The sequence below is a fragment of the Delphinapterus leucas genome, chromosome 16, assembly GCF_059928025.1.
Source record: "Delphinapterus leucas isolate spDelLeu-1000000601 "Yukka" chromosome 16, BTC_Dleu_Yukka2, whole genome shotgun sequence".
NCBI lineage: Eukaryota > Metazoa > Chordata > Mammalia > Artiodactyla > Monodontidae > Delphinapterus > Delphinapterus leucas.
Genome location: NC_143144.1, coordinates 71489844 through 71505647, shown reverse-complemented (window position 1 = coordinate 71505647; position 15804 = coordinate 71489844). Strand labels below are relative to the sequence as shown.

The window sequence follows — 15804 nt, the reverse complement described above, 5'->3', positions numbered from 1 at the left end:
TCTAGAATTTGTTTTTGTGTAGGTTGTGAGTTAGGAATCTAGATTTAACTTTCTCTAAGTGAAAAACTCATTGTTCTCACCATTAATTGAATAACCCATTTCTTTCAGCTCATTTGAAACACCACCTTTATCATAATTCTCTTGTTGTATGTATGGCTGTGCACCTGTTTCCTCTCTTCTGTCCCGCTGATTTATCTTCTATCCCTGCACCAGTATTAGAACACTTTAATTATTTTAGCCTTAGAATAACTTTTTATTCGGGTAAGGGAAAAACCCCCTTCACTGCCACTCTCTTTTCCAAAGCAGTTTTTATATTTTTGTGCATTTTTTTCTTCCATGTGAACTTTTAAAATCAGCCTGTCAAGTTCTATAAAAGAAACTCCTGTGTGTATTTTGACTGAGAATATATTGCATTAATAGGTTCATTCTGGATAATTTGGCATCTTTACTATATTTAGTTTTCCCATCCGCAAGTACCATATGTCTCTATTTCTTTCATGTCCATCAGTTAAGATCCTTATGTAGATCTTTCATCGAAGGGTTTATTCATTGCTATTACAAATAGGGACCTGTTTTCCCATCACCTGGACTTAATTTGTATTACTAGTGAATAGGAAAACTATTGGTTTTTATATATTAATTTTTTATCTAGCTACTTGACTGAACTCTTTTATTAGTGACCTTTATACTGATTTCTTTTCTTGATCTATCACATAGGCTAGGACTAAAGAAAAACGCTGGCGAAAGTGTACACCTCTGCCTTGTTCTTATCTTTAATTAGAACGCTTCTAATACTGCACCACTAAATATGGTAGATACACTTTATCAGCTTGAAGAAATTTCTATTTCTAGCTTACTGAGGGCGTGTGCTTTTCACTGCAGACTACACCAGATTCCCGTCAAGGGGCCTTAATTCTGTCCCCTACATTTTCCTTGAGAACTCAGAGATTATCCAAATGCCTGGGACCTCCCAGCATTGGACCCTGGATGGCCGAAGAGAAAGGGCTACTTTGTGTGAACGTTTCCTATACTCCCCTCACATGCCCCCCCATCCCCCCTCCCACCCCCTGCCGAAATAAATAAATAAATAATGCTGTGTGGATAAGAGCAAAATTCCACTTCTGGAACTTTCTGGCAGGCACCACTGAAAAGGTTTCATTCCTGGCTTCTACTTGTAAATAACTTCCATTTTTTTCCCCACTGGGTTATCTTGAGTAGCTGACCACCATCTCACACTCTAGTAGCTAATTGGTTTCATAGTTTCTACAGGAGGGTGTGAGAAAGGAATCACTACCTGGCCTCTGATTTCCTGTTGAGATTTCACGCAGGCACAGGGTGAAGTCACTTCTAACTCTGGGCTCTCAGCAGTGCCTTGTGCACAGTTAATGCAAAAGAAATGTTTTTATGGTCGATTGATGAAATGATTTAATTGCAGAGTACATATGATAAGTTTTGGGTGGCGAGACTTTTTGCTAAGATGTGGACGAAAGGATTTTGCTATGTTGGGCATATGCATTTGGAGCATGACTCTAAAGGGACTTGGCACCTGTCTACAGATTTGTCCCTGTGTCCAGTGACACTTTGCTTTGGGGAAGTCAACACCCACTGTGGTGGCATCTGTGATATTTAAGAATGTGAAATGCCCAGGAATAATGCAGAGCCACCTCAGTAAAATGCCTTCTTCAGAAAACAATTAAAATGAGACTTTTGTTATAAGCAGCAGAGAAGAGACTTGGGGCTCCTTCCAAGATAAAAAGCAGCATATGAGTCTTTTACTATGGTTTTTCTCATCTTGATGTAAGCTGGGTAGATTATATTATTTTCAGACTGTTTAGCTAGGAAAGCAAGAACCTGCTAAATAGGATCCTTTCTTTTTATTGCTTTAGTGCAAACCGACACTGGCCTCCAACATCAATTTGGATGTTAATGTTTTTGAGGTGGGCTTGTTTGGGAGATGGCGTGGACTCATCTCAGGCACGTGCTGTATAACTGGCAACCGTCCAGGAGAGCCCAAGCTGAGAGACAACTGGATGCCAGAAACCCCAAGAGGCAAGGCAGCCTCACATAGCAGGCACAAGTAGCTGGTCTTTGAACCCCTCCCAGATCCAGTGGGTTCAGCTCCAGCTTCTTAGGGCTGTTGGTATAGGAAGTTTGGTCAATTGGACAATTATTTTTCCTGCCTTAGCTTCTTTTCCTCCAAATTCCCACATCCAGAAAAGAGGCTGGGAGCAGTGACCAAGTAATAGACTAAAATATTTCCTACCTCTCCTCTTGCAGGCAGGTGACAAACATTACCACCCTAGCTGTGCACGATGCAGCAGATGCAACCAGATGTTCACAGAAGGAGAGGAAATGTATCTTCAAGGTAAGGTGGACTCAAGAATCCAGTAAGTTCTCCCCACCGGGGGAAAGAAAACCTTACTATGTTTGTTTTCAGAGAAGGAGGCATTTTTTTTAGCTGCAGGGCTACGTGGATCCAGAATGAATGTAGCCAAATGTTACCTCATCAGTTAGTATTAATCAGCCAAGCAATTGACATCCTGGCAGTGAGCCCCTGAGACTGTTAACAGAGGAGCGTGTTGCTTCTGGGTGAATGAATTGGACTTGATGTTTGCTGCTATGGAGGTTAGGCAAGAGTGAGAATCAGTGCGCCCTCCTCCCACCCAGCCCCCAGGGATATGCTTGGGAAACAAAAGATCAAAAGAGGGAAAGCATTTCTAGAAATGTTACACATTGGATGGCTACTTTGTCTTTTCTCACTTCACTGTCCTGGGGGAAGGATTTTGGGGGGCCTCCCAGGCTGCTCTTATCCAGGCTTTCAGGAAGAAGAAAATCTCATATTTGGTGAATTGCATCACAGATGTACTTCATCCCATTAAGATGACATAGCTGTCATAGTGTAAGAGAGAGGGACAGAGAGTGAGAGAGCACACCCAAAGTCCCTGACAGAGAGATTGAGAAGTTTCTGGTGTCAAGGAAGGGCTCATTACCAGAGGGCCATTCAATTATTTTTTTTTAATGAAAATAATTTTGAGAAAATTTCTCAGTGTACAGCTGTGATTAGCTTTTGTCTCCTCTAAAATTCTGAAGCTTCTCAGAAAGCTTTAGGGGAGGATTCTCCTCCAGTCAAACAGCACCATCTGTGCAAGCATTTTACTAATTTTAGCGGGAAAAAGAGTCATTAAATAGACAAGGGCTTATCAGTAAAATTAGCAAGAACCACGAGAGCTGTTGCTTATTCAGTTTTGCTAAATACTGGGTCTCATCGGCCTTTACATGTCATTTCTTCGTCTCTCTCTGCATGTAACACTATGTGTAGTTTTTTTTTTTTTTTTTTACAAATGTGTAGTTTTAATGAATGGTTTGCTTTGGTCTCAATTTTTGTTTTTATGCAACTAAGAAAAGTCTCTGGAAACGATTCTTGAGTATTAGAGCAAAGCTTTGGCTACTCTCCCCTTAAAAATGCTAGCTATATGAGAAACTGACAACCCAAACATCCTTTTAGCTTTAGAAGGATCTCTCTGAAAAATTTTGATTAAAGATCTCACTGGGGCTTCCCTGGTGGCGCAGTGGTTGAGAGTCCGCCTGCCGATGCAGGGGACACGGGTTCGTGCCCCGGTCCGGGAAGATCCCACATGCCGCAGAGCAGCTGGGCCCGTGAGCCATGGCCGCTGAGCCTGCGCGTCCAGAGCCTGTGTTCCGCAGTGGGAGAGGCCACGACAGTGAGAGGCCCGCGTACCGCAAAAAAAAAAAAAAAAAAGATCTCACTGAATTTTAAAGGGCCCAATAAGGGCAAGTGAGAAGCACCAAATCCGTGGTCTCACGTGTGCTTTATATGACGCATTTCCCCTGAGGACAGGCTGTGAATCCATGAGAGCAATAGGCAGGTGTCAGTTTACATTTTCAGCATAGAGCAGATTTATTCTTCAGTTGGTCTCCAGGCTCTGTTTTAGATCTGAGTGTGTCAATTACAGCACCCACAATCAAAGTCCCAAGAGTGCATGTCACCCCTGTGTCTGCTGAGAACCGAGACTCAGGGTTCTGTCTGGGTGCAGCTCTGCACGTTCACATGGTCCGGAAGCTGAATAGAGGGTGATTTCAGGCTGTGCATGAGTGCAGCACATTCATACTACAAATAAACAACTCAGTTTGGGCTACATTCAGAATTTGGGGATTGTTGTAAATCTCCCCTGGAGCTGGGCTTCTGTGTTCTTTGCCTGCCCTCTTGGCACGTCCTTGAAGAATGAGCAGTTTCATCCTCCCCAGCATCAGATGTTCTCTCTGGCTCCCATTCCCTATGTGTCTGACCTCTGGAGAACAGTGTGACACCATGTGCACACCCGGGATTCTGGGCCAGGACGCCCGCTCAGTAGAACCTCCACAGCACACGCAGCTCCTGGACCCGGCCCTGACCCCCGGCCCTTGGCTCTCCATGTTAAGACGATTTCCTGTGCTTTGTAGCCAGCCTCAGAGTAAACGCTAGTGCTGAATGGACTGTGCGTCTGCCTGGTTTTGGTTTGTTTAATTTTTTTTTTTTTTTTTTTTTTGGCCCTGGGTTAAGCAAGATAGAAATTACTGCTAAATAGGGATTAAAGTATTATTCTGATATAAAATGCATTTTCCCTGTCATTAATTTAATAGTATTTTAGTTCAGTGGTGTGAAATAATTCGAGAGTTATTCTAATTTGATACTTTTCAAGTACGCACACAGATTGCTGCTTGAAGAGAGAAAGATTTCAACAATGAAATGTAGACAGTCTAATATTCATAGTGAGATTCTTATTAAGTTTATATCATTTACTTACTGCTTTCCACTTAGTAACTTTTTCAAATTTTTTTAACTTTTTATTTTATGTTGGAGTGTAGTTGATTAACAGTGTTGTGTTAGTTTCAGGTGTAAAACAAAGTGATTCAGTTATACATATACATGTATCTATTCTTTTTCAAATTCTTTTCCCAATTAGGTTGTTACAGAGTATTGAGCAGAGTTCCCTGTGCTACACAGTAGGTCCTTGTTGGCTGTCCATTTTAAATCTAGCAGTGTTGGACACGTCAACCCCAAACTCCCAAACAGTCCCTCCCCCACCTCCCTTCCCCCTCGTGACCATAAGTTCGTTCTCTAAGTCTGTGAGTCTTCAACTTAGTAACTTTATTCGCTTAGGTCTTTTTAAGTCCCTCTTCAAGTTCTTCTGCCCATTCCCACATTTGAACATACCCTTATGTGAACATATAAGACTTACATACAGGCCTTAGCCATAAATTACATAGATTGTCTATCTAGGCGTAAAAAAAAATCATATAGGCAGACATTTGATTCTTATAAGAAGAGAGCTTTTGATTGGATATAAGTGTTTTGCTTAGTACTTTGGTACTGGTACCATCTAAGAAAGTGCTTTACACTCCTGTAAAGTGAGGCATTAACCCAGGAACAGAAGATGACACTGAATTAGTGCCTTCATTAGTTTAAAAGTGAAGACTTTTTGCAGTTAATTAAAAGGTTAAAAGTTAAAGAAAAACTTGTGGATTTGTAATGTAACTTTCAATCTTTCTGCTAGTTAGATTGGTCTCCTGTGTCTGTTGGATCAGCAAAAAATTCAGTGAGTTTTGCTTCTGGTTATAGGCGATCTGGTTTGACTTTATTGCCCTCATCTAAGTTGCTTGGTTGTTTTGATGTTATATAAGCATGGCTTATGGCTTATATTTCTGAAATTAAATGCAGCTGTTGCTAAGCACACAGACATTACTTTTAAAGGATAATGATACAGTTTAAAAACAAAAACAAAAACCACCACCCAGTCAAGAACAGTCTCTTTCATTAAGACACTCTTGTGCCCAATTAGTGGTCTCTGTGGTCTAGGATTATGACTGTTAGAGAACAAGTTCGGACCAGATGTGGAAAACTCCCCTGGAGTTTGAACTGTCATGATTCACTTGGGCACAGGGCCACTCTCAGAAGTTCTGTCTAACAGGACTCTGGCTGCTTTCCATTTCCTTTATTCTTAGCCATGCATTGTCTTTCCAGGTTCTACCGTTTGGCATCCCGACTGTAAGCAATCCACCAAGACCGAGGAAAAACTGCGGGTAAGGAAGGCAATAGTGCCATGATGCCAGGTGTACTTGCTGGGCACTGTGTTTGTAGTCACTGATTTTTGGGACTGGAGTTTGGGTGAAAGTACTTTTTTATAACTTTTTTTTTTTTTTTCCTCTATAGCAGACTAAGTGGAAAGGCCATTTGGCCAAAAAAGCAGGTTCCCTCCTACCTTAAATCAATGGTGGATTTTGTTCCAAATGCTTGTGTTGGACAAAATAAGCCTTGCCTCATAAGTCAGGTTCTTAGGAAAGCATTCAAGGGAAAAGTCAGACCTTACAGATGTGAAAAAATGTTTCATCAAGTTCTAGGTCCAACATCTGGTGACCTCATCACCGGGCTTTTTTTGTATTTTGTCCGTAATATCACTCCAGCCCAAACTCTGAGGCCATTGCTCAGCTCTTTCTACGTTTGATTGGCCTCTCAAATCCAAATTCACCGAGTGGCCTCCATCTCCAGAAGCTGATGACTTGTCAGATAAAACCTTTGGGGAAAATCATGATGAGCCCAGACGTGTCAATGTAAACAGGGATTCTTGATTGTTTTTGTAACTTAAACCTTAGGTAGCATCAAAATGTTTTTGTAACTCTCTAGAACATGGACCACTCGGGCAAGAGGATAGATTCTCTTTATCTCTCACTTCTTTTATCTTTCTTTCCTTTTTTTTTAATCTCTCACTTCTAAAGCCTTCCCCTGGTCTTACTCAATTCTCAGATCACCTCCAGGTGACAATATTTCATCTGTTTAAAAAGCAAAGAGCTGTACACAGTTGCAAGGCCATGATCATAATCTGTATCTTACTCAGATGCCCCCAGTTTTTCACTTGGGCTGTGAAGTATTTTTCAGAGCAATAATCAGACTGCACCCCAGTCTACAGTCCCTCAGTTTAGCTACCTTACTGGTACCCTTGGAAAAACTGGAGGTTGACTAGGCCACCTGGTGCCTCAGGGAAAAGAATGGTCTGAATTTGTTTTGAAAGCCAGACTCTAGAAGACTCTAGAATGTGGTGTCATTTCTTCTTGATCTGCCATTAGCAGACATAAGGAACAACGTGTGTAATCCCCAGCAGCTGCATAGCTGCTGCATCGATGTGGCCCGATCACTAATGTGTCACTTGTGAAGGGGTGACTTGGCTTCAGAGAAATGATTATCAGTGAGACCCATTTGTTTTTGGCCTGCCACCCTGGGAATGACAGCTCTTATTTTCATTTTCCAGTATCTTTCCTTTATTCTCAGCAAAGCCCAGGTCTGCCCAGCAGCTTTATTTCCTTTGCTTTTTTTTCTGCTTCAGCTGGCATCTGTAAGATCAGATGGAGATATTTTTCCATTTGCGTAACTTGTCCCTCGCCTGTGACCCTGAATAAAAGCAGTTGTCTTAGAATTCAGTTAATGTAATCAGACTTTAAGGGGAAAATGACTTTTTCTCAAAATAATTGAATAAAGACCAGACAAACTGGAGAGGAATTTGTCCACCAACATCAGGATGATTTGGTCCCTGTTTCAACATAGAGTTTCCGCTTGAGCATGTGTACCTAACCCTCCCATCTATCAGTCAGTCAGGTGCACACTGGAACAGTCACCAGACTCTGGGATTTTTGAGGACCCATGGATGCTTTGAAAGCAGTTTGTTGTTATAAAATACTAGAACATTAAAGAAGAGGTTAAAGAACATTAAAGACAGTAAGAGGTGACTTACTGTCACTTTTATCATAAGAATTTAAAATTCACAGCATAGCTTGTGGATGCTGCCGAAAAACCACCCAAGTAGCTAGTGGTCGGCACTGTCTTTACAGTGTTGCTTCAGTTTCTTGAATAATCATTTTCACTTCATCCCTGATGAAGTGTTTTGGGAGATGAAGAGAGGAATACTGACGTGGCCAGACTGAATGGAATGTGTCTTTTCTCTATAAGGATTGGTTAAATTTGCAGATTGTGTTACTAAAATGATTTTTTTTTAAAAATCAACACTCTTTTTTTTTTTTTTTTTTTTTTTTTTTTTGCGGTACGCGGGCCTCTCACTGTTGTGGCCTCTCCCGCTGCGGAGCACAGGCTCCGGACGCGCAGGCTCAGCGGCCATGGCTCACGGGCCCAGCCGCTCCGCGGCATGTGGGATCTTCCCGGACCGGGGCACGAACCCGTGTCCCCTGCATCGGCAGGCGGACTGTCAACCACTGCGCCACCAGGGCAGCCCTAAAAGTCAACACTCTTGATTGCATCTTGATGGAACTCTATGGATAAGGTCATGAAAGCAGCTAGTGAGATACTTCCACTCATTCTGGCCAAGAGGACCTGTTGCTTTTTTTTCCTTTAGTGAAACTTTCTAGAGAATTCCAAAGCTCTTCTCCTAAAGCCAACATTTACCACTTGGGAGGTCAGCCCAGCCCTCAGCTCACTCACCCAGAAAGAAGGAGGAGGATGCACCTCCGAGGAAAGAGGTTCTGATGTGGCCCAAGTGGGGTACCAGCTGACGCTGGTGGGATTTAAAAGAGGCTAGATTTTTGAAGAAGGAATAAATCTTGTGCTCTCTTAAGGGTGTGTCTCCAGATGACAGTCTTGAGCCAGGATTTCCAGGCCTTTTACTGGGTGTCACATCAGTGCAGTTACTATAGCAAAATGAAAATGTTTTTAAGAATCTTTTGGCAACCCCACTGAGTAATCCACGTTCTTGGTACTTAAAGAATTTGTGGGGCTTTTGTAATAACAGATTCTTAAGAACATCTCTCAGTGGCTTCATTGGCTTCTCACTCTTCATATATCAGAATATTTAAGCCAGAATAAATGGAAAGGAACGATGGTGGGTTGGAACATAGGTAAACATACTGTAACTTGAAGACCAGTTAGGGAATTCCCTGGAGATCCAGTTGTTAGGACTCCGCGCTTTCACTGCCAAGCGTGTAGGTTCAATCCCTAGTCGGAGAACTGGATCCTGCAAGCGGCACGGCGCAGCCAAAAAGAAAGAAAGAAAGAAAGAAAAAAAGACAAGTTACTATGCTTTTAAACATGGACCCCCAAAACACACCACACACACACACGCACACACACAACTAAAGTGATGTCACTTGTCACTTATCAGATTAGTTTTCCTGAAGGTTTTTTTCTGGTTTTGATAGTGTTTCTGAATCGAGGCTATTTCACTGTTCATTCTTCCCTTTTTCATGTTTCATGGCAGCCACGAAACATCCGTCGTTCTCCATCTGATTTCTTTTATCCCAAAAGTCTGATTCGACGCACAGGATGGTCCCCGTCTCTGCAGGTTGGCGCTGTGTCTGGGCTGAGGCTAGGAGCCACTGTCCCGGGCCCCAGGCTTCTGTCGCTTTTCCTCCCCTTGCTGCTTTCCCCACGTAACTTCGGGCTCCTGCAGAGGCAGATGCTTTTTCTCACCCCACGGAGTGCATCTCACATTCTGAGTCGGGCTGTTTTCTTCTCTGGACAATGTTTTCATTTAGAGCAGTGACTGAAGCATTGTCTTCAGTACAGCGAGCACGTTGGAAGCTACCCTTTTGGTCCTATGCTCACACGTTTGTTCGTTGATCAAATATTTGCTAAGTACCCAGGTATAGTAAGGAAGAAAAGACAGGTAAATAATTATAGAATGATAGAGATATGTATCACAGGTTATGGATCATAAAGATCAAGGAAGTTCAGATGAGGGAAGGGGGTCAAGGGGAACTTCCTAGGAGAAGTGGTCTTTGAGTTGAGTTATGGAGGCTGAATGGGATTTGAACATGTAGAGATGATGTGAAAGGGGTGGGCCTGGTGAAGAGAACGGCAGGAGCGGGGAGCTGGGGAAATGCAGTACTTCGGGAGGGAGAGGTTTGGCTCCAGGAAGGAGTAGCGAAGTGGGAAAGGAAACAAATAAAACCAGGCACCAGCTCTGTCTGCAAGAGGCTGGGGGATTGACATACACTTTCATTGGCTCTCCCTAAGAATCCCCATGAAGTAGCTATCCTGATTCCCATCTTACAGATGGAGAGACGGAGGCCCATCATAGTTAACGAACTTGCCCAGAGTTATCCCAGCGGTAAGTGGAAGAGCTGGGATTGGAACGCAGGTCTCTCTGAGCCTATAACTCATGTTCTTTCCACTGTCCTACAAAAGGAGAGTAAGAGAGAAACCTGGGAAGGCAAAAAGAGGACAACATGAAATACTGGCGAAGTTTGATAGTGTAGAAGGAGGAGGTGGTGTTTCAAGGCAGCACCACCTGCCCAGAGCATCCTACAGGAACAGGGAAGGTACTCAGCTTGCTCTCCAGATGAGCAGCAAAGCAGGGGAGTATGTTCCCTGCACACACTTGACCTTCTTTCGGGGTCTCTTAGAAGCAGTTGAAACCTTGGCCTGGTAAATTACGAGTGACTTTCCACAATCCTATCTTTGTCCAGAGGAAACCCATTTGACAACTCAGGGTTGCAACACAGCTCTTTAGTCCAGGCTTTGTGCCTGTGCCTGTTTTCTGTGCCTGCCAGAACTGTACTACAGCCCAGGAGAGTTTTGGTTTGGATCTACTTTTATTAAAACTTCACCTTCTTTCTTTAAATGATTTGAAAAGTAGTTAGAAGTACAGAGTTTCAGAGTAGAAAGGAACGTTTTAGATATCAACCTGCTAAGTTTCTTCATCTGTAGAATGAAGTCAGCCCAAGGCTACGCAGGTCATAAACAGCAAAGACTCCAGGCCTCAAGTGCATGGTGTTGGCCCGTGATGCTGGGTTACATCCAACATGTATATGTCATATGATCTTCATCTATCTTAAAGCTTTAGCTCCAGTGGCAGGGTTTCACGTACAGCAAACTTACAGTGTCATGAATCCAGAGGAAGAACCAAAGATGGTCCCCACTGCCAGTGAGTGCTCAGAATTAGTACCTACTAATTTCTGTAGGTATTACCTACAGAAAAATACCATCAACTGTGATCATTTTTGGTCTTCTCCAGACCGTTAAGTCTAAGAGACATGGAGCATCTTGAGAAGTGGTGGGGGGGAGAGAGAGAGAGAGGCTGGGGGGGGGGGGTCTGTCTTGAAAAAGCCTTCTCTCTTCCTATCCTGTTGTTCAAAAGGGACATCTGATTCCCATTATTCAGCATTAAATATCAGTGAGGTCAACTGTAGCCCCATCACAGAAAGGTGTCAACAGCTTGGGACCCGGCAGAGAGAACAGGCTATTTGACAAGGTCTTGTTGCTTCACCCGTTGGCCATTGAGGAACAGCTCACGAGAACGTTCGAGAAGCCTGAAAACGCCAAAGCAATTCTCAAGCCACCCAGATATTTTGATCTTTTAAATATTGTGGCCTACACAGCCGCTCGTTTCACCAGATAATATCAAGCAGCTTTAGTTGTTAGGTGAACTGTACACCTTGCAGGGACATTCAACATTCCACGCCCCTGAAATAAGCCTGGTTTTATTGTGGAGGAAAGTCATTTTATTATTTATATTCTGAAATCTCCCCTTCTTTCCTCTTGCTGAATTATAGGTAAAGAAAATGGTGAAAATAGAATCACGTAAGAAAAACATATTCTGGTTTTGCTTACGTGGAAGAGTTTTATAGGAATAGCAGATTTTGTCTATAAGTAAAAGTTGGTACTGAGCATTTATAATTCCTGTTGTAATGCATTATAAACAAAGCATATGATATTCCCAGGACCAAGTCTGTGATATTCTGGAATGGATCACTTGCTTACATTCTAAAAAGGGTCTTCTGTGTTGTGCCTTTGGAGGCTGGAGTATGAATGGCTGCCTTCCAAAATGGGCATGAGTGTTTTTCTTCTGAAACTAACATTCACTATATTATAACGTATGCACTTGCAAACCCATAATATACCCAACAAATACCATGTGTATATTTCTACAAAGGAACTAATTAGAGGCTTTAAGTATGTCTAGAACAAGGAAATAATGCTGTTATTGTTTTATTAATGTTGCTACCATACATACCACTTTGTTCCCAGCTTTCACTCTGTTTGAAAGTTTTATTCTTTTTGGTGTGTCTTTACAATGCATCAGAATGTATGGGTGTTAAGATTTATCCTGCAAAGACAGTGGGGACTCTTGGCCATAGTAAAGGCTGATGGCCGTTGTGCACCTGGCTCTAGAGAAGGAGATGTGTGCCCGTGAGTCCCTCCTGCTTCCTCATGAACAAATTTCTTTTTCCAAAAGGAGTTCCTGGGAATTCCCTGGTGGTCCAGTGGTTAGGACTCTGTGCTTTTACTGCCTAGGGTGTGGGTTCAGTCCCTGGTCGGGGAACTAAGATCCCACAAGCCATGCAGCACAGCCAAAAATAAAACAACAAACAAACAAAACCAGAAAAAGAACCAAAAGGAGTTCCTTTTTTGACTTAGCAGTGAACATTCAGTATATGCAGATTTTAAAAAATATTCCTTCTTCTGCAGCTGTTATCACCACCTTGTCTGGTGAACTTCAGCAAAAACCCAAGGCAGGTACTGTCAGCCTTAGCAGCACTTTGTATGAGGTGTTAATCACCTTATATCAGTAGTTGTCCCGTAGGTGTTCGTATGATCTCTCCGATCTGGGTGCCAGTTGCCTGTAGCTCTCTCCCTTCTTAGAGCATGGCTTTGGATGTATGCAGATTAGATGAACGTAGTTGTTGCACCCCTGCTTCTGCTGAATGGGGGGAGGGCAGGGGCAGCAGAGGGCTCTCCAGCTCTCCCCTTCTAAGAAGGGACCAAGTGTGCATGGTGGCCCGTGACTGGAAATAATCGGAAAATGTCACTTCTCTGGTTAATCTCCCGGCAAAGCTCTGGTAAGTGTTTTTTAATGGTGAACATTTGAAGAAGGTTGAGAGCTGGGGTGGAAGCATAAAATGGTCTCTTCGATGTAATTTTCATTCTGTGACTGTGCCTCCTGCAGGGTAGAACAGGTGGACAAAGTGAAGGCGTAAGGGAAAATATCAAGTGAAAGGTAGTTAGAGGGTTTTTTTTAAAAGTTTCATACAGAAAACAAAAAGACTTGCATTTTCAGGCACCTGCTATTCGTGATCAAATGCCATTTTTTTTCTCTTTACTGTTGAAATGAACTACTAGTCAGGTGAGACCTCTCTTTGTTGATTTATTTTTTTCCTTTGAGGAAAATAAAAAGCCTTTTTGAAATCAAAAGTAAGTATGTGAATGTGTGCTGGAGAAATAAATGTTAGATTTAGACCCCTTCCTCATGAGCGACTGAGTGAGGACAGCCACATACAACTACAAGGTTCTTTCTGAAGGATCCTTGCCTCTTGTTACCAAAATAAGGATTAAATGATTTGCCTGATCTTGTTGGCAAAATACATTGAAAGATCACAGCCAGCCTATAATCCTTCCTATATGTACCTTGCTTTTTCCACCCTTCTCTCTACCTTTTTATTTTCCTCCAAAGATGGCATCAAAAGAAAGAACTGAACTTTTCCAACTGTGCTTTCAAGTTCTTTTTTTCTGTTAAGGCATGAAGGAAAAAGTGATTAAAGGAGAGTAAGTAAATTGCATCTGCTTTAACAGCTTAACCACAGATCCTTGTTGCTTTTTCTCTGTAGAACAGAAGTGGGCATACCTTTGGGGATACAAATTTGAAATTATCTTCATTTATAATATTGGCAAGAGGGTATCCATCATAGCTCTCATAGGGAATTCCAGAAACAAAGGCTGTTGGCCCATTTGGGTTCTTGATTTAATTTGACGAATCACTATTGTTAACTTGGATATCTGAATAGGTTAAAGTAGTAATTTAGGTTAAATAATTGCACATAAGGACCATGTGGAAATATGGATCATCTGTAACTTTGTTACAGTTCAAAGAGGTGACACTAGAATTAAGTTAATGATAAAGAAGAAACTGTCAGTGGGATTTGAAAGAGGGAAAACATGTCAGTAAGTTGTTGCTTTTGAGGTAGATGAGTTTTAATTTGACTGTGGATATGAGCAGCTGTGTTGGAAGACAGCTCTGTGCCTTTTGAAGATGAAGGCCGTCAGAGACCTTCAGCAAGTTATGTATTAATTAGAGGGAAAATACAGCTAGAAGAAGAAAAGGGATGCATTATTGATAAACAAGACGTTCATTTAAAATTCAGCATGTTTCTCTTTTTCTTATTCTAAAATACATCTCTCAACTTACACTGGCATTTAGGTCTTAACATTTGGATTTCTTTTGTCATATGATGTAATATTAATATTTGGCTTTTTTTAATTAACACTTTAAAACACATAAAAAAATAAAATGCAACATGCTTACAAGTCTAGATGTTTAGAATTGAAAGGTAAAATTCTAAATATTTAAGATTCAAACTCCAACATTAATAGTCCAGCTTTTAAAAGTAATTTTATGATCTTCATAAGGGAGAGCTCTAACCTCTGCTGGTTGAATAAATACACTTTGGGAGCCATTAGGGAGTGTGGCAAAAAGCGGGCATCCCTGTGTACCATTTAAGCTTGGAGAACAGTTCAAGAGGCAGCAAACCAGGAACTATAGTGGCAGGTCAGACAGGCCTGTGCAACTCGTTGCCATCTGTCATGGAAGGGCATTAGTAACTACAGCCAAGACGTAAGCAGGAAGTCATCTTGGAAGGATATAGATTCACTCCATGGAGTTCTCAAGAAAGGGAAGGACATTTGTCAGCTCCAGGTGGGGCTGCTGCCCCGCCATGTGCTGAGATAGTTAACATACGTGAGTTCCAGGGTATGGGAAGGCCTCCATGGGTGGTAGGAAAGTCTGGTCTGTGGAGCTCACATCTGAAAGGACTGTCCTATCATGAGGAGCAAAACAGAGGCAGTGCTGCCTTTCACTATTTGAGATGAACTGGCTGAGAACTCCAGTCTAATGTCAAGTGTCTGGAAAATGCTGGGTCTTTGCCATGTGCTGGGCAAGGTGCTTGAAGCTTTATATGTCTTGTCTCATTTATCCCTAGGAACTAGGGGTTGTAAGTACCCTCTCCTCCATTCTATAAGTAGAGAAGTTGAAGCTCAAGGAAGTTCAAAGAAAAAAAACAATGAGAGAAAGGAAAGAGACACTCATGTAATGTCACACAACTAGGAGAGCCAGTGTGTGAGCCAAGGTACTTGACTCCAAAACCAGCCTTTTAACCCCACTAGATTATACTCTACAGAAGTGTGTTTTATCCCATTATTTCATTTTAAACAGGAAAATAAAGACCATTGTAAGAAAATAGGCAAGCAAGAATAACCCACAAACAAGATGCCTACGGAAGTAAAGCTTACAGTAAGGTTAGGAGGTCAGGAGGAAGCAAAAGCAAACGGTGGCAAATGCAGTGAAAGAAAGAGCAGATTCTGAACCTCCGAGAGATACTGTAAGCGTTTCTCCAATACTCTAAGTAGCCTGAAGATGCACGGGGCAGAGTGAGCTCTCTAACGAGAGCCAGAGCAGTAGTGGATTCGGTGAACATCGGCTTGACTTCGCAAACTGACTATGAAACTCTAAAATCTTTATTTTGGAATCAGAGAATCCAGGACAGTTGTATGCAAGTTGGAGGTGATTGTGATCTGAACACCTCTGAAGAATCAGATGGGACTTGACAAGAATTCAGATTGTCGGATAACTTAAAACCTTTAGCCCTACAATATTAACAGGGTAAAATGCTTCAGAGAAAGCCTGTGCCACTCACAGAATACTCTATCCAGTGAAGAAGGGAAGGAGAGAGACTGAGCTGGGACAGGTTGCTTCAGCCAAGAGACCTTTTCCTTCCACGAAGTTCTCCATCCCTGGAAGGGAGCACCCAGGG

The 15804-nt window shown here is 42.2% G+C and overlaps 1 protein-coding gene across 7 annotated transcripts in view; it reads left to right on the top strand.

The window, feature by feature from the left end:
• Positions 1 to 15804, top strand: part of ABLIM1 (actin binding LIM protein 1) — a 204194-nt gene that overhangs the window by 147882 nt on the left and 40508 nt on the right. For 5 of the 7 annotated variants that reach the window (XM_022568691.3, XM_089898206.1, XM_022568685.3 and 2 more), the window contains 2 exons: positions 2278 to 2365; positions 6023 to 6081. In XM_022568691.3, the coding sequence (XP_022424399.2) occupies positions 2278 to 2365; positions 6023 to 6081 (147 nt within the window). Of the gene's footprint in view, positions 1 to 2277; positions 2366 to 6022; positions 6082 to 9257; positions 9342 to 15804 lie in introns of all 7 variants that reach the window. The other 2 variants (XM_022568693.3, XM_022568692.3) reach the window with 1 other exon arrangement.